Source organism: Aethalodelphis obliquidens, unplaced genomic scaffold (assembly GCF_003676395.1).
Source record: "Aethalodelphis obliquidens isolate GAN/ISIS:26980383/991018 unplaced genomic scaffold, ASM367639v1 scaffold85, whole genome shotgun sequence".
NCBI lineage: Eukaryota > Metazoa > Chordata > Mammalia > Artiodactyla > Delphinidae > Aethalodelphis > Aethalodelphis obliquidens.
Genome location: NW_020838029.1, coordinates 3,783,319 through 3,810,937, shown reverse-complemented (window position 1 = coordinate 3,810,937; position 27,619 = coordinate 3,783,319). Strand labels below are relative to the sequence as shown.

At 37.0% G+C, this 27,619-nt stretch overlaps 1 protein-coding gene across 3 annotated transcripts in view; it reads left to right on the top strand.

Moving 5' to 3' along the window:
* Positions 1-27,619, top strand: part of OPHN1 (oligophrenin 1) — a 582,946-nt gene that overhangs the window by 544,724 nt on the left and 10,603 nt on the right. For all 3 annotated transcript variants that reach the window (XM_027093626.1, XM_027093627.1, XM_027093625.1), the window contains one exon: positions 7,525-7,848. In XM_027093626.1, the coding sequence (XP_026949427.1) occupies positions 7,525-7,848 (324 nt within the window). The remainder of the gene's footprint in view (positions 1-7,524; positions 7,849-27,619) is intronic.

The window sequence follows — 27,619 nt, the reverse complement described above, 5'->3', positions numbered from 1 at the left end:
CCAATATACACATATGGAAGTCTCAGAAGGAGCACAGAAAGAGAAAGGGGCACAAAGATTATTTAAAGAAATAATGACAGAAAAATTCCTAAATCTGGAGAAGGAAATGAACATCTGGATCCATGAAGCCCAAAGAAACCCAAATAAGTTAAACCTAAAGAGGATTTAACCAAGACACATTGTTATAAAATTCTCAAAATTCCAAGACAAAGAGAATTTTGAATGCAGCAAGAAAAAAGCAAATCATCAAATAAAAGGAAACCCCCATAATACTGTAAGCAGATTTCCCAGCAGAAACCTTGCAGGCCAGGAGAGAATGGGTTGATATATTCAAAATACTGAAAGGAAAAAAACTGCCAACCAGGAATACTATACTGGGCAAAGCAGTCCTTCAGAAATGAAGGAGAGATAAAACGAAGGAGTTGACTACCACCAGACTTGGTTTAAAAGAAATGTTAAAACATCATACTAAGTGAAGTAAGCCAGACAGTGAAAGACAAATATCATATGAAATTGCTTATATGTGGCATCTAACAAAAAAAGATACAAATGAATCTATATACAAAACTGAAATAGACACACAGACATAGAAAACAAACTTATGGTTACCAAAGGGGAAAGTGGGTGAGGGATAAATTAGGAGGTTGGAATTAGCACATATACACTACTATATATAAAATAGATAGCCAATAAGGACCTACTGTATAACACAGGGAAATATACTCAATATTTTTAATAACCTATAAGGGAAAAGAATCTGAAAAAGAGTGTATATATATATAAACTGAATCACTGTACTGTATATATAACTGAATCACTGTGCTGTACTCCTGAAAATAACAGGACGTTGTAAATCAACTGTACTTCAATTAAATAAATAAATAAGACATGCTAAAAGAGGGTATTCAAGTTGAAATAAATGGACAGTAACAACATGAAAACATATGAAAGTATAAAACAAATTGGTAAACATAATATAGCCTAATTCAGAATATTCTAATACTGTAATAGTGATGTGTAAACCACTTTTAATTCTAGTATGAAAGTGAAATTACAAAAGTATTAAAAATAACTATAGCTACAATAATTTGTTAATGGATACACAATCTAAAAAGTTATAAATTATGACATCAAGAACATAAAATGTAGGGGTAGCAGTCGTTAAAATGTAGAGTTATTATATGTAGTCAATGTTACTTTGTTAGCTTTAAACAGACTGCTATAACTATGTTTTATGTAAACTTCATGATAAAAGACCCCAAAGCAATCTTGAGAAAGAAAAGCAAAGTTGAAGACTTTATGATTTCAAAATATACTACAAAGCAATAGTAACCAAAAGAGTATAGTACTGGCATAAAAATAGACATATATACAAATGAAACAGAATAATGAGCCCTGAAAAAGTACACACATTTATGATCAATTGACCTTTGATAAAGGTGTCAAGAATACACAATGGGAAAGTATAGTCTTTTCAGTACATGGTGTTGGGAAAAATGGATATCCACATGCAGAGAAATTGGATCCTTATCTCACACAATGTACAAAGATCAACTCAAAATGGATTAAAGACATAAATGTAATACCCATAGCTGTAAAACTACAAGAAGAAAATGTGGGGGGAAAGCTACTTGGCATTGTCTGGTCTGGGCAGTGATTTTTTTGGATATGACCCCCAAAGTATAGGCAACAAAAGCAGAATGGACAAATGTGATTGCATCATGCTAAAGAGCTCCTGCACAGCAAGGGAAACAATCAAGAAAGTGAGGAGACAACCTACAGAATAGGAGAAGATATTTGCAAATCATATGTCTGATAAGGGGTTAATATTCCAAAATACATAAGGAACCCATACTACTCAATAATAAGAAAAGAAATAACCCAATTTTTAAAGGTCAAAGGACCTAAATAGACATTTCTCAGAACAAGACAAATAAATGTCCAACAGGTATATGGAAAGTTACTCAACATCACTGATCATCAGGGAAATGCAAATCAAAACTACAAGATATCATCTCACACCTATTATAGTTATTACAAAAAATGACAAAAGATAACAAGTGTTGACAAGAATGTGGAGAAAAGGGAACCCTTGTACATTGTTGGTGGTAATGTAAATTAGTACAGCCATTATGGAAAGCTGTGTGTAGGTTTCTCAAAAAATTAAAAATAAACTACCATATAGAGTTGTCAACTGCCTGGCTGAGTGTTCAAGGCATACTCAAACATTGATACAGAGCCCCTTTGCAAACACTGGGAGTCATATTGGTTCTTAGTGTTTTAAGGCAATCTCTGTCTAATCATTAGCTGACCACAAAACTAACTAAGCCGTGTCTTTAGTGGCCACACTCAACAAAGAATACAGATTTAACATAAATGGGTGAAAAAAGTCAGTAAACTAACAATAATAACTAAAATAAACAGCAACAACAACAAACCTTGGGGAGAAGAGATAATCTGAATTTCAGAGTTGCTATATTACTTAAACTGTCCAGTTTTCAATAAAAAATTATGATATATCTAAAGAAACAAGAAAGCATGACCCATACACAGGAACAAAAACAAAAAGCAATCAAATAATTGCTACCACATAACCCAGCAACTCCACTCTTAAGTATGTACCCAAGAGAAATGAAAACACAGCTTCACAAAGACTTACATTTGAATATTTATAGCAGCTTTTTTCATATCAGCCAAAAACTGTGAGCAACCTAAATGTTCATCAACTGATGAATGAACAAACAAACTGTGGTATATGCATACAATGGAGTACTACTCAACAACACATAGGAATGAACTGCTGATACATGTATCATCCCCATCCTCCAGGTATATCAGGTTCTTTCAGGACCTCAAGCATGCCCTCATAATCCAGGCCTTTGCACCTGCTATCCCCTTTGCTGGACACTCTCCCTTGGCACTTTCGCATGGCTGGGTCATTCTTATGCTTCAGGTCTCAAGATAAGTGCCACCTCCTCCAAAAGGCCCTCTTCAACCACCAAAGTGGCTCTCCTTGGTTGTTTGCCTCTGTCCCTAGTTTGTTTCACTCATACCACTTATTAACAGTTCTTCATATTTTGTGATCTTGTTACTTCTTTTTTTTTTTAAATTGATTTATTTATTTATCTTTGGCTGTGTTGGGTCCTCATTTCTGCGTGAGGGCTTTCTCCAGTTGTGGCAAGCGGGGGCCACTCTTCATTGCGGTGCGCGGACCTCTCACTGTCGCGGCCTCTCTTCTTGTGGAGCACAGGCTCCAGACGCGCAGGCTCAGTAGTTGTGGCTCACGGGCCTAGTTGCTCCCCGGCATGTGGGATCTTCCCAGACCAGGGCTCGAACCCGTGTCCCCTGCATTGGCAGGCAGACTCTCAACCACTGCGCCACCAGGGAAGCCCTCTTGTTACTTCTTTTTGGTTGCCCACAGAACAAAAGTTACCAACTGTGTCAATGAAAAAATATAAACTATCATATGATCCAGTAATTCCATTTCTGGGAATATATCCAAAGGGAATGAAATTAGTATCTCGAAAAGATATCTGCACTCTCATGTTCATTGCAGCATTATTTACAATAGCTGCATATGGAAGTAGCAAAATGTTCATCAACAGATGAATGGATAAAGAAAATGTGAGAGATACATAGACACACACCCAGAAACACACACAGGTGCACACACACACACACAAAATGGAATATTATTCAGCCTTAGGTACAAAAGAAGGAAAACTTGTAATTTGTGACAACATGGATGAACCTGAAGGACCTTATGCTAAGTGAGATGAGATAAGGGCAGAGAGATAAATGCTGCATGATTTCACTTATATGTGGAATCTAAAAAAGTCAAACTCATAGAAGCATAAAGTAGGATGGTGGCTGCCAGGGACTTAGGGGAGAGTGAAATGGGGAGGTGTTTGATCAAAGGGTACAAGGTTCAGTTATTCAGGATGAATATGTTCTGGAGATATGATACAGCATTGTGACTGTAGTTAATAATACTATATTGTATACTTGAAGTTTGTGAAAAGAGTAGATCTTAAATATTCTTACCACACACAAAATTTGAAACTATATGAGGTGATGGATATGTTAATTAGATTGATTGTGGTACTCATTTTACAATGTATTCATATATCAAAACATCACATTGTATACCTTAAATATATACAATGTTTATTTGTCAATTATATCCCGATAAAGCTGGGGAGAAAATCAGCTCACATGGATTAAGTACTATGCTAGGTGGAATTAAGACAGTCCCTGGCCTCAAGGAGTTTATAGGCTAAATGGAGATAGATAGATGATAGATAGATAGATAGATAGATAGATAGATAGATAGATAGATAGATACAGATAGATAAACAAATAAATGCCATTTAGTTGAATAATTGCTTAGTATGGATTCTGCACCCATTTTAAATGGGCCTCTCTCCTCACTAGTCTGTTGAGACCTTTTTTGTCAAGATTACCAACAATCTCCATGTGCCACTCCACTATTATCATACTCAGCCTGTGAGAAGCATTTCATTTTAGTTACTCTTCCTTCTTGAAACACTTATTCACTTGGCTTTCAGGACACCAAACTCTCCTTCTACCTCACTAGACATTCCATTTCAGTCTCCTCTTGGTTTTCCTTTTCTTCTCAATTTCTACATGTTGGAAGGTCCCAGAGTTTTATTTTGTTTTGTTCTGTTCTATTTTTCTCAGTCCACTTCTCTGTTTATATTTGTTTTCTGCATGATCTCATTCAGTCTCATGGTTTTAAATATCTTTAAAATATGAGGATGATTTTCAAATTTATATATCAAGGAGTACTATCTCCCCTCTTCCCATCTCAAACTCCCTGTTCAACATCTCTCTTTAGATGACTCATGGACATTTCCAATTCAAAATGTACAAATACTCTTGATTTCCTATTCCTCCTCAATCTACTCTTACTCTGGTCTCCCTCATTTAAGTAATTGGCAGTACCAGTCACCCAATGGCTAAGGTCAAGAACTTTGGGATGATCCTTGATTACTCTCTTTTCCTTTTACCTTACACCTAATCCATCAGCAATTCCTCTTAGCTCTCTGTGCACATTGTATGTTGAACCTACTAATTCCTACTGCTACCTTCCTGGTAGAGCCACCATCATCTCTTACTTGGGTGGCTACAGGAGCTTCCAAACTCTTATCCTTGCTTTTCTTCTTGCCTGACTATAATTTGTTCTCCACAGCAGCCAGTAAGATGTGTATTCTTTTAAACATGTAAATCAGATCATATCATTCCCTCTGGTCCAAATTTCCAGTGACTTCTCTTCATTTTTAGAAGAAAATTTACATTTTATTCTGCATTATATGATCCTCACTTACCTTTCTGATCTCATTTCTGAACTTCACTGTCTCTCTGTACCCTTTGTTCTCTCTGCTCTAATCTCATTGGTTTTGCCATTCCTTATACATGTCAAACTTACCCAAGGTCCTTTATATTTGCTGTTCTCGTGGTTCTAAACATTCTTCCTCCAGAACTTTGCAAACTTTACTCCTTCATTCAGATCTCAGCTAAATGACGTCTCTTCATAGAGACCTTCTCTGAATACTCTATTTAAATAGATCTTTCTCCTTCTCCATTACTCTCTATCCTTTTACACCGCTTTATTTTATTCCTATCACTTGCTACTTTGTTCACATGTTTATTATCTGTCTTTCCCATTAGAATGTCAGATCCACTTTTATCACCAGCCTCTAGAACAATTCCTATATATCCCATGTGTTCATTAAATACTTGTAGAATAAATGGCTGGGCGTATAGGGAATAATGAAGGGAAAGAGATCACCCAGTTTAAGGGATCACCTCCTTAGGAGGTGATCTGGCATTTAGGAGAAAGTAGAAGGGAACACTGAATGCCTACTCTGTTGTTCCATACTCCCATTTTAATTGGATAAACTCATTTATTTGTCTATTTACAATCTCCCCAAATACACACCAGAAAATATAATCTCTATGCCAGCAGAAATTTTTCACTCTGTATCCCTAGTGCCAGCATAGTATCTAGCATATCATAAATCCTCAATAAATGTGTGTAATAAATGAATGAACTGGGTGATAGTAGACCTGAGATATAATTTAACCTTGGCCACTAGCTTACTGAATAACTTGGGCTAGTCACTTCCTTATTCTGGGTCTTAATTTGCCCCTCTGTGTGAGGAGTTCTTTGTGCCAGAAGATCACCAATGGGATCACCCACTCTAGACAATTTTCTAACTTTTTTTTAAACTGAGATATAATTCATATGAAATAAAATTCACCCTTTTCAAGTGTAGGTCAGTGGTTTTTAGTATATTCACAAGCTTGTGCAAACATCTAATTCCAGAACAATCTTCTTCATGCTTTTTCTGCATCTATTGAGATGATCATATGGTTTTTCTCTTTCCATTTGTTAATATGGTGTATCACATTGATTGATTTGCATTTTTTGAAGAATCCTTGCCACATGCCCAATCTTGTTTCATCTGTACCCCTATCAATTGCCCCAACTCAGACATCATGTCATTTCATCCATAAATGTTTCAGTATGTACCTGTAAAAGATAAGAACACTATTTTAACCAAAATCTCAATACCATCGTCATACATAAAAGAAAAGAACACTAAACAACATAGTAATTCCTTAAGATCACTGTCTAGTCAGTATTCAGATTCTCCTATTTTTACATTTTTTTTGAAAATAACCAGGATCCAAATAAGACGCATATATTACAACTGGTTGACATATCTCTCAGGTCTCATTTAGCTGACCAGAACCTCTGTTCTTAACCACTACACTCTGATCTAGGTTTTCTATTACCAAGGAAGGTGATAATTTCCTTAGAGCAGGAGTTCTCAATCGGGGGTTCATTAACAGCTTCAGGGGGTTCCATGAATCTCTTAAAATTAGTTTTCAAAATTTTACATGTATTTGTGTAGGTTAATTTTTCTAGGGAGAATATCCTTGGCTCTCATTAGCGACTCAAAGCTTTAATTAAGAAACAGGGCAACTGAAAAGCATATACTATTGTCACAGGAAATTGTAAACCACAAAAGCTAAGGGAAAGCCATAAAGTGGTGAGTTGAGGATGTCTTTATGAGGATGGAGAAAGAAGTTAAATTCTGTTAAGTGTATTACCTTGAAATTTAAGAGATCTTTATAAATTACTTTTGAGAGAAATAGAAATAGGGATTAAATGGTACCTTATTTAAAAGTAATATAATGTACAATTGATTGGGGTCTCTTAAGTCCCTTTTTAACATATCCCTTTAAATAAAGTATCTTGGCATATTGTGGTTTTGCTGAATTGTGGTCATGAAAATAATACTCAGATCTTAAACTGAATTCCCTGTTTTATGAGACTTGTGACTCCACATGAACTGGAATGGGTAGAGACTGATTTTGTGGGATATCATTGATTTGTTCCATGACAATAGTTCCTTTGAATATGTGTATAACTTTGCAATATTATATATACAAAGGTTATCATTAATGTTTCCTCTTTGCACCATCTTTTCCTAGATGAAATCCAACACAGAACACCGAATGGTACTATCATCAGCAGTATAGAACCAACCAAGATGCCCCAACACCCCAAAATGCCTATGCAGAGAAGTGGGGAAGCAGATCATGGGAGGAAATCCCCAAGCAGGCCTGTTTCAGATGGCAAGTTGGAGTCCTGCCTCGAGGTGGATGTGGGGAAGTTGGTATCTAGGCTGCAGGATGGAGGGACCAAGGCCATACCAAAGGCCACCAATGGACCTGTGCCAGGTCATGGGCCCACTAAGACCTCCTCTTTCCATGTAAAGAGACCAGCTCCTCGGCCCCTGGCTCACCACAAGGAAGGTAAGTGCTTGGGAATCCCACAGGGAAGAGAAATTACCTCAACTATTTTTTTTTATATTTCCCTAGAAATTGTTCACTTTAATAATTTCATTAAAATAACATAGAATTATGCATAGGATCTTACCAATTAAAAATATTCTCCATTGAATGGATTTTATAATCTCTTACTTAGGTTTCTTTTTTTTTTTTTTTTATCCCACCACCACCCCGCCACTCGCTTTCCCCCCTTGGTGTCCATATGTTTGTTCTCTACATCTGTGTCTCAACTTCTGCCTTGCAAACTGGATCATCTGTACCATTTTTCTAGATTCCACATATATGCGTTAATGTACGATATTTGTTTTTCTCTTCCTGACTTACTTCACTCTGTATGACACTCTCTAGGTCCATCCACGTCTCTACAAATGACCCAATTTCATCCCTATTTATGGCTGAGTAATATTCCATTGTATATATGGACCAAATCTTCTTTATCTATTCGTCAGTCAGTAGGCATTTAGGTTGCTTCCATGACCTGGCTATTGTAAACAGTGATGCAATGAACATTGGGGTGCATGTGTATTTCTGAATTATGGTTTTCTCTGGGTATATGCCCAGTAGTGGGATTGCTGGGTCATATGGTAGTTCTACTTTTAGTTTTTAAACAAACCTCCATACTGTTCTCCATAGTGGCTGTACCAATTTACTTTCCCACCAACAGTGCAAGAGGGTTCCCTTTTCTCCACACCCTCTCCAGCATTTGTTGTTTGTAGATTTTTTGATGATGCCCATTCTAACCAGTGAGACGTGATGCCTCATTGTAGTTTTGATTTGCATTTCTCTAATAATTAGTGATGTTGAGCAGCTTTTCATGTGCCTCTTGGTCATCTGTATGTCTTCTTTGGAGAAATGTCTATTTAGGTCTTCTGCCTGTTTTTTGATTGGGTTGTTTTTTTTTTTAATACTGAGCTGCAGGAGCTGTTTACATGTTTTGGAGATTAATCCTTTGTTTGTTGATTCATTTGCAAATATTTTCTTCCATTCTGAGGATTGTCTTTTCGTCTTGTTTATGGCTTCCTTTGCTGTGCAAAAGCTTTTAAGTTTCATTAGGTCCCATTTCTTTATTTTTGCTTTTATGTCCATTACTCTAGGAGGTGGGTCAAAAAAGAAATTGCTGTGATGTATGTCAAAGAGTTCTTTACATAGTTCTTCCTATGTTTTCCTCTAAGAGTCTTACAGTGTCCAGTTTTACATTAAGGTATTTAATCCATTTTATTTTTCTGTATGGTGTTAGGGAGTTTTCTAATTCATTCTTTTACATTTAGCTGTCCAGTTTTCCCAGTACCACTTTACTGAAGAGACTACCTTTTCTCCATTGTATATCCTTGCCTCTTTTGTCATAGATTAGTTGACTATAAGTGCATGGGTTTATCTCTGGGCTTTCTATCCTGTTCCTTTTATCTATATTTCTGCTTTCATGCCAATACCATATTGTCTTGATTACCGTAGCTTTGTAGTATAGTCTGAGGTCAGTCTCATTCCTCCAGCTCCATTTTTTTCCCCTAAATATTGCTTTGGTTATTCGGGGTTTTTTGTGTCTCCATACAAATTTTAAAAATTTTTGTTCTAGTTCTGTAAAAAATACCATTGGTAGTTTGATAGGGATTGCATTGAATCTGTAGATTGCTTTGTGTAGTATAGTCACTTTCATAATATTGATTCTTCCAATCCAAGAACATGGTATATCTCTCCATCTGTTTGTGTCATCTTTGATTCCTTTCATCAATGTCTTATAGTTTTCTGAGTACAGGTCTTTTACCTCCTTAGGCAAGTTTATTCCTAAGTATTTTATTATTTTTGTTGCAATGGTGAATGGGAGTGTTTCCTTAATTTCTCTCTCTGATGTTTCATTATTAGTGTATAGGAATGCAAGAGATTTCTTTCCCTTAATTTTGTATCCTGCAACTTTACCAAATTTACTGATGAGCTCTAGTAGTTTTCTGGTGACATCTTTAGATTATCTATGTATATTACCATGTCATCTGCAAACAGTGACAGTTTTACTTCTTCTTTTCCAATTTGTATTCCTTTTATTTCTTTTTCTTCTCTGATTGCCATGGCTATGACTTCCAAAGCTATGTTGAATAATAGGGGCAAGAGTAAACATCCTTGTATTGTTCCTGACCTTAGTAGAAATGCTTTCAGTTTTTCACCATTGAGAATGGTGTTTGCTGTGGGTTTGTTGTACATGGCTTTATTATGCTGAGGTAGGTTCCCTCTATGCCCACTCTCTGGTGAGTATTTTATCATAAATAGGTGTTGAATATTGTCAAAAGTTCTTTCAGTATCTATTGAAGTGATCATATGGTTTTTATTCTTCAATTTAGTAATGTGGTGTTTCACATTGATTTATTTGCATATATTGAAGAATCCTTGCATCCCTGGGATAAATCCCACTTGATCATGGTGTATGATCCTTTTAATGTGTTACTGGATTCTGTTTACTAGTATTTTGTGAAGCATTTTGGCATCTATCTTCATCAGTAATATAGGTCTGTAATTTTCTTTTTTTGTAGCATCTTTGGTTTTGGTATCAGGGTGATGGTGGCCTCGTAGAATGAGTTTGGGTGTGTTCCTTCCTCTGCAAATTTTTGGAAGAATTTGAAAAGGATGTGTATTAGCTCTTCTCTAAATGTTTGATAGAATTCACCTGTGAAGCCATCTGGTCCTTAACTTTTGTGTGTTGGAAGATTTTAAATCACAGTTTCAATTTCATTACTTGTGTTTTATCTGTTCATAGTTTCTATTTATTCTTGGTTCAGACTTGGAAGGTTATACTTTCTAAGAATTGGTCCATTACTTCCAGGTTGTCCATTTTATTGGCATACAGTTGCTTGTAGTAGTCTCTCTTATGATGCTTTGTATTTCTATGGTGTCCGTTCTAACTTCTCCTGTTTCATTTCTAAGTTTATTGATTTGAGTCCTCTCCCTCTTTTTCTTGATGAGTCTGGCTAAAGGTTAATCAATTTTGTTTATCTTCTCAAAGAACCAGCTTTTAGTTTTATTGATCTTTGTTATTGTTTTCTTTGTTTCTATTTCATATATTTCTGCTCTGATATTTATCATTTCTTTCCTTCTACTATCTTTGGTTCTTTTTTGTTCTTCTTGCTCTAGTTACTTTAGGTGTAAGGTTAGATTGTTTATTTGAGAGTTTTCTTGTTTCTTGAGGTAGGATTGTATTGCTATAAACTTCCCTCTTAGAACTGCTTTTGCTGCATCCGTATGTTTTGGATCATCGTGTTTTTATTGTCATTTGTCTCTAGGTATTTTTTGATTTCCTCTTTGATTTCTCCAGTGATCTCTTGGATATTTAGTAATGTATTGTTTAGCTTCCATGTGTGTGGGGTTTTTTTACGTCTTTTCCCCCTGTAATTTATTTCTAATCTCATAGCCTTGTGGTCGGAAAAGATGCTTGATAAGATTTCAATTTTCTTAAATTTACCAAGGCTTGATTTGTGACCAAAGATGTGATCTATCCTGGAGAATGTTCCATGTGCACTTGAGAAGAAAGTGTAATCTGCTGTTTTCAGATGGAATGTCCTATAAATATCAGTTATATCTATCTGGTCTATTTTGCCATTTAAAGCTTGTGTTTCCTTATTAATTTTCTGTCTGGTTGATCTGTCCATTGGTGTAAGTGAGGTGTTAAATTCCCCCACTAGTATTGTGTTACTGTTGATTTCCTCTTTTATAGCTGTTAGCATTTGCCTTATGTATTGACGTCCTGCTATATTGGGTGTGTATATATTTATAATTGTTATCTCTTCTTCTTGGACTGATACCCTGATCATTATGTAGTGTCCTTCCATGTCTCTTGTAACATTCTTTATTTTAGTCTATTTTTTTCTGATATGAGTATTGGTACTCCAGCTTTCTTTTGATTTCCATTTTCATGGAATATCTTTTTCCATCCCCTCACTTTCAGTCTGTATGTGTCCCTAGGTCTGATGTGGGTCTCTTGTAGACAGCATATATATGGGTCTTGTTTTTGTATCCATTCAGTGAGCCTGTGTCTTTTGGTTGGAGCATTTAATCCATTCATATTTAAGGTAATTATTGATATGTATGTTCCTGTGACCATTTTCTTAATTGTTTTGTGTTTGTTTTTGTAGGTTCTTTTCTTCTTTTGTGTTTCCCACTTAGAGAAGTTCCTTTAGCATTTGTTGTAGAGCTGGTTTGGTGTGCTAAATTCTCTTAGCTTTTGCTTTTCTTTAAAGCTTTTGATTTCTCTGTCAAATCTGAATGGGATCCTTGCCAGGTAGAATATTCTTGATTGTAGGTTCTCCCCTTTCATCACTTTAAGTATATCATGCCACTTACTTCTGGCTTGTAGAGTTTCTGTTAAGAAATCAGCTGTTAACCTTATGCAAGTTCCCTTGCATGTTATTTGTCATTTTTCCCTTGTTGCTTTTAATAATTTTTCTTTGTCTTTATTTTTTGTCAATTTGATTACTGTGTGTCTTGGGGCGTTTCTCCTTGGGTTTATCCTGTATGGGACTCTCTGCACTTCCTGGACTTGGGTAACTATTTCTTTTCCCATGTTAGGGAAGTTTTCAACTATAATCTCTTCAAATATTTTCTTGGTTCCTTTCACTACTTCTTCTCCTTCTGGCACCCCTGTAATGCAAATGTTGTTGTGTTTACGGTTGTACCAGAGGTCTCTTAAGTTGTCTTCATTTCTTTTCATTCTTTTTTTCTTTATTATGTTTTCTATGTATAAAATAATATCATCTGCAAATAGTGACAGTTTTACTTCTTCCTTTCAATATAGATGCATTTTATTTCTTCTTATTGCCTAATTGCTCTGGCTAGGACTTCCAATTCTATGTTTAATAAGAGTGGTGAGAGTGGGCACCCTTGTCTTGTTCCTGATCTTAGAGGGATAGCTTTCAGTTTTTCACCATTGAGTATGATGTTGCCTGTGAATTTGTAATATATGGCCTTTATTATGTTGAGGTACTTCCTTCTATACCCATTTTATTGAGAATTTTTATCATATGTGGATATTGAATCTTGTCAAATGCTTTTTCTACATCTATTGAGATGATACATTTTTTAGTTTTCATTTTGTTAATGTGTGGTGTATACATTGATTGATTTGTACATATTGAACCATCCTTGCATCCCTGGAGTAAATCTCACTTGATCACAATGTATGATCCTTTTAATGTATTGTATTGGATGTGCTAATATTTTGTTGAGGATTTTTTCATCCATGTTCATCAGAGATATTGGCCTGTAACTCTGTGTGTGTGTGTGTGTGTGTGTGTGTGTTGTCCTTGTCTGGTTTTGGTATCAGGGTAATGTTGGCCTTGTGAAATCAGTTAGGAAGTTTTTCCTCCTCTTTAAGTTTTTAGAAAAGTTTGAGAAGGATAGGTATTAAATCTTCTTTGAATGTTTGGTAGAATTCACCTGCAAAGCCGTATCGTCCTGGACTTTTGTTTGGTAGAGGTTTTTGTTTACTGTTTTAACTTCTTTGTTAGTGATCGGTCTATTCAGATTTTCTTTCTTCATGACTTAGTCTTGGAAGGTTGGGATTCAAGAATTTGTCCATTTCTTCTAGGTTGGCTGATTTGTTGGCATATAGCTATTCATAACTTTTTTTTTATAATTATTTGTATTTCTGTGGTATCTGTTATTATGTCTGTTCTTTCATTTCTGATTTTACTTATCAGAGACTTTTCTCTTTTTTCTTAGTGTCTAGCTAAAGGTTTGTTAATTTTGTTTATCTTTTCAAAGAAACAGCTCTTAGCTTCATTGATCTTTTGTATTGTCTTTTTGGTCTCTATTTCATTTATTTCCACTCTGATCTTTATTATTTCCTTTCTTGTACTGACTTTGAGCTTCATTTTTTTCCTTTTTTTTCTAGTTCATTTAGGTGTAAGGTTAGATTGTTTCTTTCAGATTTGTTTCTTGTTTCTTGAGGTAGGCCTGTGTTGCTCTAGACTTCCCTCTTAGTACCACTTTTGTTGCATTCCATAAATTTAAGTATGTCGTATTTTCATTTTCATTTGTCTTCAGGTAATTTTCAATTTCTCCTTTGATTTCTTTGTTGTCCCAATAGTTTTTCAGTAGTATGTTGTTCATTCTCCACGTATTTGTAATTCTTGTAGATTCTTGTAGTTGATTACTAGTTTCATTCCATTGTGATTGGAAAAGTTGCCTGATATTATTTCAATCTTCTTAAATTTATTGAGACTTGTTTTGTGTCCCAACATATGGTCTATCCTTGAGAATGTTCCATGTGCACTTGAGGAGAATATGTATTTTGCTACTTTTGGGTGGAATGCTCTATACAAATCTATCAAATCCATCTGGTCTAATGTTTCATTTAAGACTGCTATTTCCTTGTTGACTTTCTGTATGGATGATCTATCCATTGATGTAAGTTGAATGTTAAAGTCCCCTACTATTATTGTGTTGCTATCAATTTCTTCCTTTAAGTCTGTTAATAATTGCCTTATATATTTTGGTGCTTCTACATTAGGTGCATTATATTTACCATTTATTAAGTATCTGCTATGTTCCTGGCACTGTACTAGGTACTAGCATAATATTTCTTATCCTCACAAACTTATTGTGAAGAATATATTTTTTTTCTACTAGAAAACTGAGGCTCCCAAAGGTGTTAATTGCCAAAGGTTCATAGTGAGTAACTGGCAGATCTGGGATCTAAGTCTTAGCAAGTCTGGCAGGCATCAAAGTCTGTGTTCTTTCCAGTAAGGCAGAACTATCACTTTACCTTCCTATAAGAAGCTTTGAACCTGTGAACTATTGTTTTCTCATTCTTACTTTCCAGTATAGTAGAAATAGGGACAAGAGGGCACAACTGCAGCAAAACTATGGGCTTTTTAAGTTACAAATTACAAATTCAAAATGTGGCTGACTTCTGCAAATTTAATTGGCTACTAGATGGGGAGACTCATGTTGGGAGGTTGTGACTAATCTAGAGGGGACTAGGGGGAATATAATTCTATGAAAAAAGAGACTTTGATATCACAAAGGCTTAGATCCACATCCTGACTCTTTTATTTTCTAGCTAGATAGCCTTTTAAAAATGTGCCTTATGTTTTATATCATGTCCTGTTCCAAAAAATATTTAAGGCATTTCACAATATAGAAAAATATAAGAACTTAAAAAATAGTAAGAATAATTGCTGTGTAACTGGCCCCTTTCTAGGTGTTGAAGACATAAGAGTGAATAAGACATACAGGGTCCCTACTGTCTTTAAGCTTTTATAAGGACTTAGCAAACCTAAGCCTTAATTTGTTGAAAAAAAGTCAAAAGAAAAATATGACATGACACGAAAATTATATGAAATTCAATTTTCCATGTCCGTAAACAGAAACATGCTCCTTCGTTTACATATTGTCTGGAGCTGCTTTCATGATGTGGGTTGTTGCATGTAACAACCTCAATATGGGTTGATGGCATTGTCTCAGAGCACAATTCAGTAAAAGCTATTCTATGGGGCTCTGATAAGATTTCTACTAAGTAACTGACTATGAATTCTCTAGCTTGACACTGATGCATCTGTATGATTACAGTTAAGTTATTTAACCTCTTTGTACCTTGGTTTCCTTATCTGTAAATGGGAGAAACAGTTCATCCCTCAGAATTATTGCTAAGGTTAAAAGGAATAACAAATAAAGTATCTGCTATATAATCAATATGCAGAATATGTTATTAATTCCTTCCCCTTCTCCTCCTCTTCATAAGATTTGCCTCTTCTCGGAAGTAACAAGTTAAGCCAGACTTCTATGTACACAACTGCTTCAATTTATAAGTCATATGTTGACCTTCACATCAATCTGGTGGATAACTGGATAACTCAACTTATATTCATCACAGTAAAGTTTGTCTTGCCTGTTGCCAAGCCTTGGGGTCAGTCAGATCTTATCAGCTCAGCCCACACAGTAACTTAGCCCTCCCTATCAGTTCCGCTTTCACCATCTTCTGCTGCAAAGTTAAATCCCAACGACATTCCACTCTTCCCCTTCCTCCTTAGTCCTGCCTCAGGCTGCTGGCGGCAGCTGCTCTGATCTAAGGGTTTCAGCTAATGCGAGTACTCATTTGACTGTCCAGTATCAGCCAGACTATCTAAATCTGGGCCACAGCACTCCCTGGCTTTGCTTTCTGCCTTAAATCAGTTAGCAACAGGCCAGTGTGATGCAGGTTTTCTCAAAGACCCATGCCTCCAGCCTTGGCTACAGGAAGTAGAACTGAGGTAGTACTCCTGCCCTTGGTGAAGAATTAGCCAAACCTCTGGTGTAGTTGCCTCTTGGAACTTTCCCTACTCCCACCTCCTCACATCTTATTCCCTCCCTTCCTCCCCATTTTGGCTGTCACTCCAGTGACAGATATTGGGCATCAGAACAAATATCAACTAAACAAAAACTGCAAACAACTCTGACCCCAAGCTATAACTAATAGTTGTTAGCCACAGGTTCTAGCCCACAGCCTGAAATGGCAATGTCAGAGGGAGAGAGCTGTCACCTTAGCTGACCCACTCTGCATCTTGTTGTTGTCACTTCAATTCAGCTCCTTCTTCAGAGCTTTGCCTGCCATCCTGAGGGTCAATGCATAGGTCTCTTTGCTTTAGTGATACAACTGTGCCACTGTCCTATCCACCATCTTCACTCCTTGCATTGATCCAACATTTGAATAGACTGGATGTGCTCCACATATTTTCTTAGTAATTAAAGATAGCAAAAACAAGGTGCATGTTAAATTGCTTTGTTCCATGACACTCAACTTGATAATGTAACCAATATTGTTTGCTGATGTAATTTTGTCAAGGGTCCTTTTCTGTTCCACACATGGAACTGGACACGTCTCTTCATCTATTGCATCTAATCATTCTGATAGGCCTTTGAGATAGGTTTTATTTTCCCAATTTCACAGATGGAGAAACTGAGGCTCAGAGAAGTGAAACAGCTTGCCCAGAGTCACCCACATTGTAAGATGTGGAGATGGGGATTGAACCTTGGCTCCCTGGGTATCACATTCTTATTTCTTAAGTGGCTTCAGCTACCTTCCCCTTTCTGTTTTCTAAGAAGCATTCACTTTTGGAGGAACAAAATTATACAAGCCAAATTTCCTGCCTTCCTTTGATGTTGCTGCCTCTTACCAGGCCTGGCTTTGGAAAGGGCATTTTTGTAGCTTCTACAAAGGGACTTAGGACTTTCCTTTGGGGAACGGAGAGGAAGGACATCTACTTACATGTATTTGTTCATTTATTCAGGCACAGTGCTGTGCAATTAGAAAGACAAAGATGAATGGCCATGTTCCCTGCCCTCCAAAGGTTCATGGCGAGGCTGGCATGTAAGCAACCAGTCCCAGTCCAGTGTCATCCATGTTCTAGTGGGAGTTAGAATACATTCCAGTAGGAGCATGGGGTAAAGAGCCCTTCACTGTGCCAGAGGTTCTGAGATAAAAATGGAGAATACATCCACACTGAGACCCTATGACATATGGGCTTAGGAGCCTCTGTCTTGACTGGAGAGAGAAGACTGCATTCTGGTAGCATGCTTTTGGGCTTGGGGAAAGGGTGCTTGTAAGGCCCTGCTCAGCCACAGGGCCATCAATTCTCCACTGGGGTGACTAATGCTATGAGTAGCATTTGCATCTGCTCTAAAAGTATTAGGCACAGACTTGCTCTTGCAGTAATGAGCTTTATGGCCATTATCCACATTTTCTTGTTTGGACTCATTATGCTTTTAATAATGTACTGTGTTTAGTTTTCATTCTCTGGCTTTCCTGGAGCCTAACTCCAAGTTGATTCACAGGGGTCAGAGGCTTTAAGGTGATCATGGGGGAATGTCGTAGAAAGAGATAGATGATTCTAGAAGTTTGAGGGAATCTACAAGTTAAAACAGCCTCCCTTTACTCTGTGCTCTCGGGTAAGGTGTAGATGGATGTAAAAAAAGGTGGAAGAAATTGGCTTAAGGTTGAATATTGATGTTCATCAAGTCCTAAGAAATCTATAAATGCTAAAATTCTTTAGTTATGGTCATTTGATAGAGAATGGGGAGGGAGGGAATAGGTTGGGCTGGAGAGGGAGGTCCAAAGAGTCAAGTTGTGGACCGAAGTTAAAAATAAATTAAAAGGAAGTACAATTTGGTAAAAATACCAATAAGCTCAAAAGGCTTAGTGGAGTCTCAGATATGACTTAGGCTCCAGAGTCACTGAGATGTGAGTTTGAATCCTGGCTCTGCTTCATCCCAGTTGTGGGACCTTGGGCAAGTCACAACCTCTCTGAGCCTTAGTTTTCTAATTTGTAAAATGAAGATATTTGTGACTATAGGATTGCTGTAATGATGAAATGAGATACCAATGTACTTGGTACATAATGAGTACTAAGTAAAAGGTAGCAGTTGTTTTGCTTTTACAGGAGGCTAATTACTAACTACACAGTCTTAATTAGGTGAACTTCACTTCTCTGAGCCAGTTTTCTCAACTGTAAGTGGGGACAATGCCTATATTGCAGGTAAGGTTTTTGTGGGGATTAAGTAAGATTAGGTATACAAAACATCTGGTAATATAAAAGAAGTTCAAAAAATGATAGTGGTAGTGGTTGGGTAACAACCTCTCAGGAAATGGCAGGCATGGAAGATGGTAGATATTTACTCTTCTATATTCTAGAGCCTATGAGAAGCCTCAAGCTTCAAATGTAGGTGTCATAAAAGAGCTCAGAACTACTCTTTCCACCCTCAACCTATCTCCGACAATTCCAAACACTCAGAAATAGGAGGACTGTTGATAAGGGGAAGGGGCAAGGAAGGATTCTTAGCCATCCCTCAAAGTCCAGCTAAAGTCCTATTACCTCCATGAAGCCTTTTGACAATTCTGCCCCAGGGAACTCTCCCTTACCTCACTTCTTTTGGCACCCAAGTTTGACCCTTTAATTGTGGATGCTGAGTTACTGTATTCATGCTTATTTCCCATGAGTATGACTTCATTTTCCAACTCAGTTTTAAGCCCCTAGATGGCAAAGTCAATGTCAAATCATTTGTCTGCATATGTTGTGAGAGCATAAGGCCAGGCACAAAAGCCCTCAAGGAACACTCAGTCTATTGAACACCTTTCAATTTAGATTTTAGAATAGCCCTGAAATTTGGGTATATCATGTTTGTGTTTGTCACAGATGGCACAAATGGGGACTTCAAAAGGGAAAGCTTTTTCCGTTGTCCTTCTAATGGACTGAACTGTGTTTTTCTTTTCTCAATGAGTATTTATTGAATACCAGTTACATGCAAAGCAATTTACTTGGGCCCCTGGTGAATACAGAGAGGAATCCCACTTAGATCTAGCTCTCAGGTTGCTCCATTTTAATAGGGGAGATAGAGCCACCAAAACAAAGAGCCCTGATTCAAAGTACAAGGTGGTTGGTGCTGTAAGAGTAAGAGAAAGGAACTTGGAACATATTAGGCTTCTAAGAGATGTGGCACTTAAGCTGAATCTTAATAGATGATGCAAATTTGGGCATATTAGAAGGGGTAAATGGCATCTAGGAAAGAAATGATTAATTGTAGGATGTGTACGTGGAACAAGAAATAATACTGTTTCTGTGGACTATGGGATATGTAAAGAGGAAGGGTGGAAAGTTAGACCAGAAACATCAGTTGAGGCCAGGTGGAAGAAGGTAGTGAATTCCAGGTTAAAAAATGTTTGAGTTTATTCTGCAGGCAACAGGGAGCTGTGAAATCTAAATCTAGTATCTATCGATCTTTCTATCTGGAGATTTTTTTCAAGCTGGTTAGGTACATGATCAGAACTGACTTCTAGAGTATTCCACTGTAGCATATAAAAGTCAGCGGGGAGAGATATAGGCCTATAGACATATCATGGACCTACTGATCTGGAAAATAGTCCAAGTTCACATTGTACAGGTAGGGAAGTGATCTGCTCAAGCTCACACAGCAAGTTAGTTTTAGTATTAAGACTGGAATCTAGGTCTTTTGACTCCCAGTTATTATTACTCTTCCATCCCTGCCTCCTCAGTTTGACACTGTGGCTATACTGTCGCAAATTAGAGGCAGGAGAGAACAACATTGGGGTCTTTCAAACAAGAAAACCCATTGCTACTACTTCAAAGTTTGACTTAAAATGAATCATCAATTTGCAGCACCCAATAAAGAGCCTAGGAGGATGCAAGGCTGATGACATTTGTTTTCTGAGGCCTTGGGTTGATGTCTATTTGGATGTGGCTGCAACTGGGAAATGAATGGGTTTCATATTTCAGGGGGAGTCATCTGGTTCTCTCACCAAAGGAAACAGTAGCCTTAGGGTGGATACAGCTTCAGGTAGAAATGTTTTCTGGCTCTGACTGTAGCATATGCTTCCTATCCAATACCTCCTCCAGTGACCAGTAGAAATGGAACAACATTGTCAGCTGTTATAATCTGATCTGCAGTGAGCAAGCAGCATCATGTGGCCTAGTGGTTCTCAACTCTGGCTATACATAGCATCACCTGGGGAGCTTTTAAAAATACCCATACCAAGGTGTTACCCCAATCAATTAAGCTAGGCTCTCTGGGGATGGGTCCCCAGTACTGTATAATTTCAATGTTCCCAATGTATAGCCAAGGTTGAAAATCACTGGTACTTCTGACCACTTGGGCTTTGGAAAGCAGATGGACCTGAGTCTATTGTCAATTAACTATGGGGTTATACTTCTCATCTCTGTGTTTCTGTTTCCTCAACTGTAGAACAGGCATAATGCTTCTTGTCTTTCAGGGTTAGGGCCAATGTTAAATGAGAATATATGCATAAAGTACTGAGTATATTATCATAGTACCTGGAACAGAGCAGGTGTTCAATAAAAAAGGTAGCTAAAGTTTTTTACCAGTTATTTTATTACCATTACCATTATTATTGTCATTTATAACTTTTTATATTACTACTAATAACAACAAAACAGCAGACACTGGGAAGAAAAGTGGATGCAAAAACAGGAGATATGAGTTTTAGTCCTCACTCTACCACTTACCTAACTATATGATTGCGGGTGAGTGAGTTCACCTTTCCGAACCTTAGTTTCCTTCTCTATAAAATGGGAAAGATAAGACCCATCTGCTATTCTTTCCTCCCAAGCTTATTGTGAACATCAAATAATTAATTGGGAGAGTGCTTTGAATATTATAATGTGTTAGAAAAATTGGATTATTATTATTATTTTGGTCACTCTTTAGCTGCAATTCTGTGTACCCGACCTGGTGCTAAGGGGAATGGCATGTCCAGAAATGTAAGATACAGCCTAGTGTGTAAATGAATAGTACTTGGTTCATACCTCCATTAGAACACCAATCACACTGTATTATCATTATCTTTCTTCATATCTGTCTGCCTCACCAGAATGACTAGCTGGAGGAATTAAAAAACCCCATGGAGCAATATATAAGTACTTCATGAGTGCTTACATGGATGGAAATTACCAATGTCAGCTCAAGTGTTCAGAGGATTGAGATTTGAGCTGACTGTTTAGGGGTAGTTACAGTACAGATAAGACATGAGAACAGGGACATATATCGGGAAAGAAGCAGGACAGAGTCTAACACTTACTTATCCCTGCTACATGCTAGGTATTCTCTAACAGCCATCTAATTTAGTCCTTACAACCAGCTTGTGAGGACGGGTTATTATATCCATTTCCCAGATGAATACCTTGATAGTCAAAGAGTTGAAATAACTGCACAGGGTTCCACAGTTTGGAAGTCGCAGAACAAGGCCTGAAAGCAGGGTCTGCCCAACTCCAGACTTACTTTCCACACTGTACCATACTGTCTCATCTAGAAGAGTCAAGGGCTTGCTGCTTTGATAGGGCCGGTGAGGAGACCAGTTTAACAAAAGTAGAGCTGGTATTTAAAATCTAGCACTAGTACCTGGTTTAATAATTTGGGACCAGCTCATAGAGGGCCTTGAATTTATGTTAAGGAGTTTGAACTTATCCTGTACATTTTATAGTCACTGAGAAAATCTTTAAGGAGAAGAAATACAGTGTGGAAATACTTAAGGTAAATCTTACAACAGTATTATATGGATTAAAGTTAATATTTTTTACATTTACCTTAAAAAGTTTTGTAGAAGAAAACAATGAATATCAAGGTTTACTGACAAAAATTGAATGAATATCAAGATCTACTAACACCCTTGCATAGTTGCAAACGTGTCTATTTCCAGATGGTGTTCATCAGGCCATGAACATTTTTTGTGGACTTTTTTTCACTTAATATTATTTTATATGAATACATTTTTTGACCTAGCCTAAATCCTTGTCATTTCATGCATAATATGTATTGGTTCAATACTTGTAAGAATTGAATTGTTTGTTTATCAGCCTTTGTGGTTGGGTCTGAATTTTTGCTGTTAAGAAGCATGTTTATGTGCTACTTGTTTTCCTTATTTTTTTCTTTAGAGTTAATTTCTTTGGGCCTGTTCCCCAAAGTGGATCAACTGGATTAATGAGTATGAACTGTCTCATATATATTATTTTGCATTTCATTCACATTGTTCCAGAATTCCTTTTGTTTTGTTTTGTTTTTGTTATTTTTTTATACTGCAGGTTCTTCTTAGTCATCAATTTTATACACATCAGTATATACATGTCAATCCCAATCGCCCAATTCAGCACACCACCATCCCCACCCCACCACAGTTTTCCCCACTTGGTGTCCATACGTCTGTTCTCTACATCTGTGTCTCAACTTCTGCCCTGCAAACCGGCTCATCTGTACAACTTTTCTAGGTTCCACATACATGTGTTAATATACGATATTTGTTTATCTCTTTCTGACTTACTTCACTCTGTATGACACTCTCTAGATCTGTCCACGTCTCAACAAATGATTCAAATTCGTTCCTTTTTATGGCTGAGTAATATTCCATTGTATATATGTACCACATCTTCTTTATCCATTCGTCTGTTGATGGGCATTTAGGTTGCTTCCATGACCTGGCTATTGTAAATAGTGCTGCAATGAACATTGGGTGCATGTGTCTTTTTGAATTATGGTTTTCTCTGGGTATATGCCCAGTAGTGGGACTGCTGGATCATATGGTAAATCTATTTGTAGTTTTTTAAGGAACCTCCATACTGTTCTCCATAGTGGCTGCATCAATTTACATTCCCACCAGCAGTGCAAGAGGGTTCCCTTTTCTCCACACCCTCTCCAACATTTGTTGTTTGTAGATTTTCTGATGATGCCCATTCTAAATGGTGTGAGGTGATACCTCAGCGTAGTTTTGATTTGCATTTCTCTAATAATTAGTAATGTTGAGCAGCTCCTCATGTGCTTCTTGGCCATCTGTATGTCTTCTTTAGAGAAATGTCTATTTAAGGTCTTCTCCCCATTTTTGGATTGGGTTGTTTGTTTCTTTAATATTGAGCTGCATGAGCTGTTTATGTATTTTGGAGATTAATCCTTTGTCCGTTGATTCGTTTGCAATATATTCTCCCATTCTGAGGGTTGTCTTTTCATCTTGTTTATGGTTTCCTTTGCTGTATAAAAGCTTTGAAGTTTCATTAGGTCCCATTTGTTTATTTTTGGTTTTATTTCCACTACTCTAGGAGGTGGATCAAAAAAGATCTTGCTGTTATTTGTCAAAGACTGTTCTTCCTATGTTTTCCTCTAAGAGTTTTATAGTGTCCCATCTTACATTTAGGTGTCTAATCCATTTTGAGTTTATTTTTCTGTATGGTGTTAGAGAGTGTTCTAATTTCATTCTTTTACGTGTAGCTGTCCAGTTTTCCCAACAACACTTACTGAAGAGACTGTCTTTTCTCCATTGTATATCTTTGCCTCCTTTGTCATAGATTAGTTGACCATAGGTGCATGGGTTTATCTCTGGGCTTTCTATCTTGTTCCATTGATCTATGTTTCTGTTTTTGTGCCAGTACCATATTGTCTTGATTACTGTAGTTTTGTAGTATAGCCTGAAGTCAGGGAGTCTGATTCCTCCAGCTGCGTTTTTTTCCCTCAAGAATGCTTTGGCTATTCGGGGTCTTTTGTGTCTCCATACAAATTTTAAGATGATTTGTTCTAGTTCCATAATAAATGCCATTGGTAATTTGATAGGTATTGCAGTGAATCTCTAGGTTGCTTTGGGCAGTATAGTCATTTTCACAATATTGGTTCTTCCAATCCAAGAACATGGTATATCACTCCATCTGTTGGTATCATCTTTAATTTCTTTCATCAGTGTTTTATAGTTTTCTGCATACAGGTCTTTTATCTCCCTAGGTAGGTTTATTCCGAGGTATTTTATTCTTTTTGTTGCAATGGTAAATGGGAGTGTTTCCATAATTTCTCTTTCAGATTTTTCATCATTAGTGTATAGGAATGCAAGAGATTTCTGTGCATTAATTTTGTATCCTGCAACTTTACCAAATTCATTAATTAGCTCTAGTAGTCTTCTGGTGGCATCTTTAAGATTCTCTATGTATACTATCATGTCATCTGCAAACAGTGACAGTTATACTTCTTCTTTTCCAATTTGTATTCCTTTTATTTCTCTTATTGCCATGGCTAGGACTTCCAAAACTATGTTGAATAATAGTAGTGAGAGTGGACATCCTTGTCTCATTCCTGATATTAGAGGAAATGCTTTCAATTTTTCACCATTGAGAATGATGTTGGCTGTGGGTTTGTCATATATGGCCTTTATTATGTTGAGGTAGGTTCCCTCTATGCCTACTTTCTGGAGAGTTTTTATCATAAATGGGTTTGAATTTTGTCAAAAGCTTTTTCTGCATCTATTGGGATGATCATATGGTTTTTATTCTTCAGTTTGTTAATATGGTTTTTCACATTGATTGATTTGCGTATATTGAAGAATCCTTGCATCCCTGGGATAAATCCCACTTGATCATTGTTTATGAACCTTTTAATGTGTTGTTGGATTCTGTTTGCTAGTATTTTGTTGAGGATTATTGCATCTATATTCATCAGTGATATTGGTCTGTAATTTTCTTTTTTTTGTAGTATCTTTGTCCAATTTTGGTTTCAGGGTGATGGTGGCCTCATAGAATGAGTTTGGGAGTGTTCCTTCCTCTGCAATTTTTTGGAAGAGTTTGAGAAGAATGGGTGTTATCTCTTCTCTAAATGTTTGATAGAATTCACCTCTGAAGCCATCTGGTCCTGGACTTTTGTTTGTTGGAAGATTTTTTTTTTGCGGTATGCAGGCTGTGCAGGTATGCATTGCTGTGGCCCCTCCCTCTGCAGAGCAGAGGCTCCGGATGCGCAGGCCCAGCGGCCATGGCCCACCGGCCCAGCTGCTCCACAGCATGTGGGATCCTCCCGGACCGGGGCATGAACCCACGTCCCCTGCATCGGCAGGTGGACTCTCAACCACTGCACCACCACAGAAGTCCATATTGGAAGATTTTTAATCACAGTTTCAATTTCATTACTTGTGATTGGTCTGTTCATATTTTCTGTTTCTTCCTGGTTCAGTCTGGAAGGTTATACCTTTCTAAGAATTTGTCCATTTCTTTCAGGTTGTCCATTTTATTGGCAGAGATTTGCTTGTAGTAGTCTCTTAGGATGCTTTGTATTTCTGAGGTGTCTGTTGTAACTTCTCCTTTTTCATTTCTAATTTTATTGATTTGAGTCCTCTCCCTCTTTTTGTTGATAAGTCTGGCTAATGGTTTATCAATTTTGTTTATTTTCTCAATGAACCAGCTTTTAGTTTTATTGATCTTTGCTGTTGTTTACTTTGTTCCTATTTCATTTATTTCTGCTCTGATCTTTATGATTTCTTTCCTTTTGCTATCTTTGGGCTTTGTTTGTTCTTCTTCCTCTAGTTGCTTTAGGTGTAATGTTAGATTGTTTACTTGAGATTTTTCTTGTGTCTTGAGGTAGGCTTGTATAGCTATAAACTTCCCTCTTAGAACTGCTTTTGCTGCATCCCATAGGTTTTGGATCATCGTGTTTTCATTATCATTTGTCTCTAGGTATTTTTTGATTTCCTCTTTGATTTCTTCAGTGATCTCTTGGTTGTTTAGTAACGTATTGTTTAGCCTCCATGTGTTTGTGTTTTTTACGTTTTTTTCCCTGTAATTCATTTCTAATCTCATAGCATTGTGGTTCAGAAAAGATGATTGATGTGATTTCAATTTTCTTAATTTTACTGAGGCTTGATTTGTGACCCAAGGTGTGATCTATCCTGGAGAATGTTCTGTGCACACTTGAGAAGAAAGTGTAATCTGCTGTTTTTGGATGGAATGTCCTATAAATATCAATTAAATCGATCTGGTCTGTTGTGTCATTTAAAGCTTCTGTTTCCTTATTTATTTTCATTTTGGATGATCTGTCCATTGTTGTAAGTGAGGTGTTAAAGTCCGCCACTATTATTGTGTTACTGTCAATTTCCTCTTTTATAGCTGTTAGCATTTGCCTTATGTATTGAGGTGCTCCTATGTTGGGTGCATATATATTTATAATTGTTATATCTTCTTCTTGGATTGATCCTTTGATCATTATATAGTGTCCTTCCTTGTCTCTTGTAACATTCTTTATTTTCAAGTCTATTTTATCTGATATGAGTACAGCTACTCCAGCTTTCTTTTGATTGCCATTTGCATGGAATATCTTTTTCCATCCCCTCACTTTCAGTCTGTATGTGTCCCTAGGTCTGAAGTGGGTCTCTTGTAGACATCATATATATGGGTCTTGTTTTTGTATCCATTCAGCAAGCACGTGTCTTTTGGTTGGAGCTTTTAATCCATCCACATTTAAGGTAATTATCAATATGTATGTTCCTATGACCATTTTCTTAATTGTTTTGGGTTTGTTTTTGTAGGTTCTTTTCTTCTCTTGTGTTTCCCACTTAGAGAAGTTCCTTTAGCATTTGTTGCAGAGCTGGTTTGGTGATGCTAAATTCTCTTAGCTTTTGCTTGTCTGTAAAGCTTTTGATTTCTCCGTCGAATCTGAATGAGATCCTTGCCGTGTAGAGTAATCTTGATTGTAGGTTCTTCCCTTTCATCACTTTAAATATGTCATGCCATTCCCTTCTGGCTTGTAGAGTTTCTGCTGAGAAATCAGCTGTTAACCTTATGGGAGTTTCTTGTGTTATTTGTCGTTTTTCCCTTGCTGCTTTCAATAATTTTTCTTTGTCTTTAATTTTTGCCAATTTGATTACTATGAGTTTCGGCGTGTTTCTCATTGGGTTTATCCTGTATGGGACTCGCTGCTCTTCCTGGACTTGGGTGGCTATTTCCTTTCCCATGTTAGGGAAGTTTTCGACTATAATCTCTTCAAATATATTCTCTGGTCCTTTCTCTCTCTCTTCTGCTTCTGGAATCCCTATAATGCGAATGTTGTTGCATTTAATGTTGTCCCTGAGGTCTCTTAGGCTGTCTTCATTTCTTTTCATTCTTTTTTCTTTAGTCTGTTCCGTAGCAGTGAATTCCTCCATTCTGTCTTCCAGGTCACTTATCCGTTCTCCTGCCTCAGTTATTCTGCTATTGATTCCTTCTTGTGTAGTTTTCATTTTGGTTATTGTATTGTTCATCTCTGTTTGTTTGTTCTTTAATTTTTCTAGGTCTTTGTTAAACATTTCTTGCATCTTCTTGATCTTTGCCTCCATCCTTTTTCTGTGGTCCTGGATCATCTTCACTATCATTATTCTGAATTCTTTTTCTGGAAGGTTGCCTATCTCCACTTAGTTTAGTTGTTTTTCTGGGGTTTAATCTTGGTCCTTCATCTGGTATATAGCCCTCTGCCTTTTCAT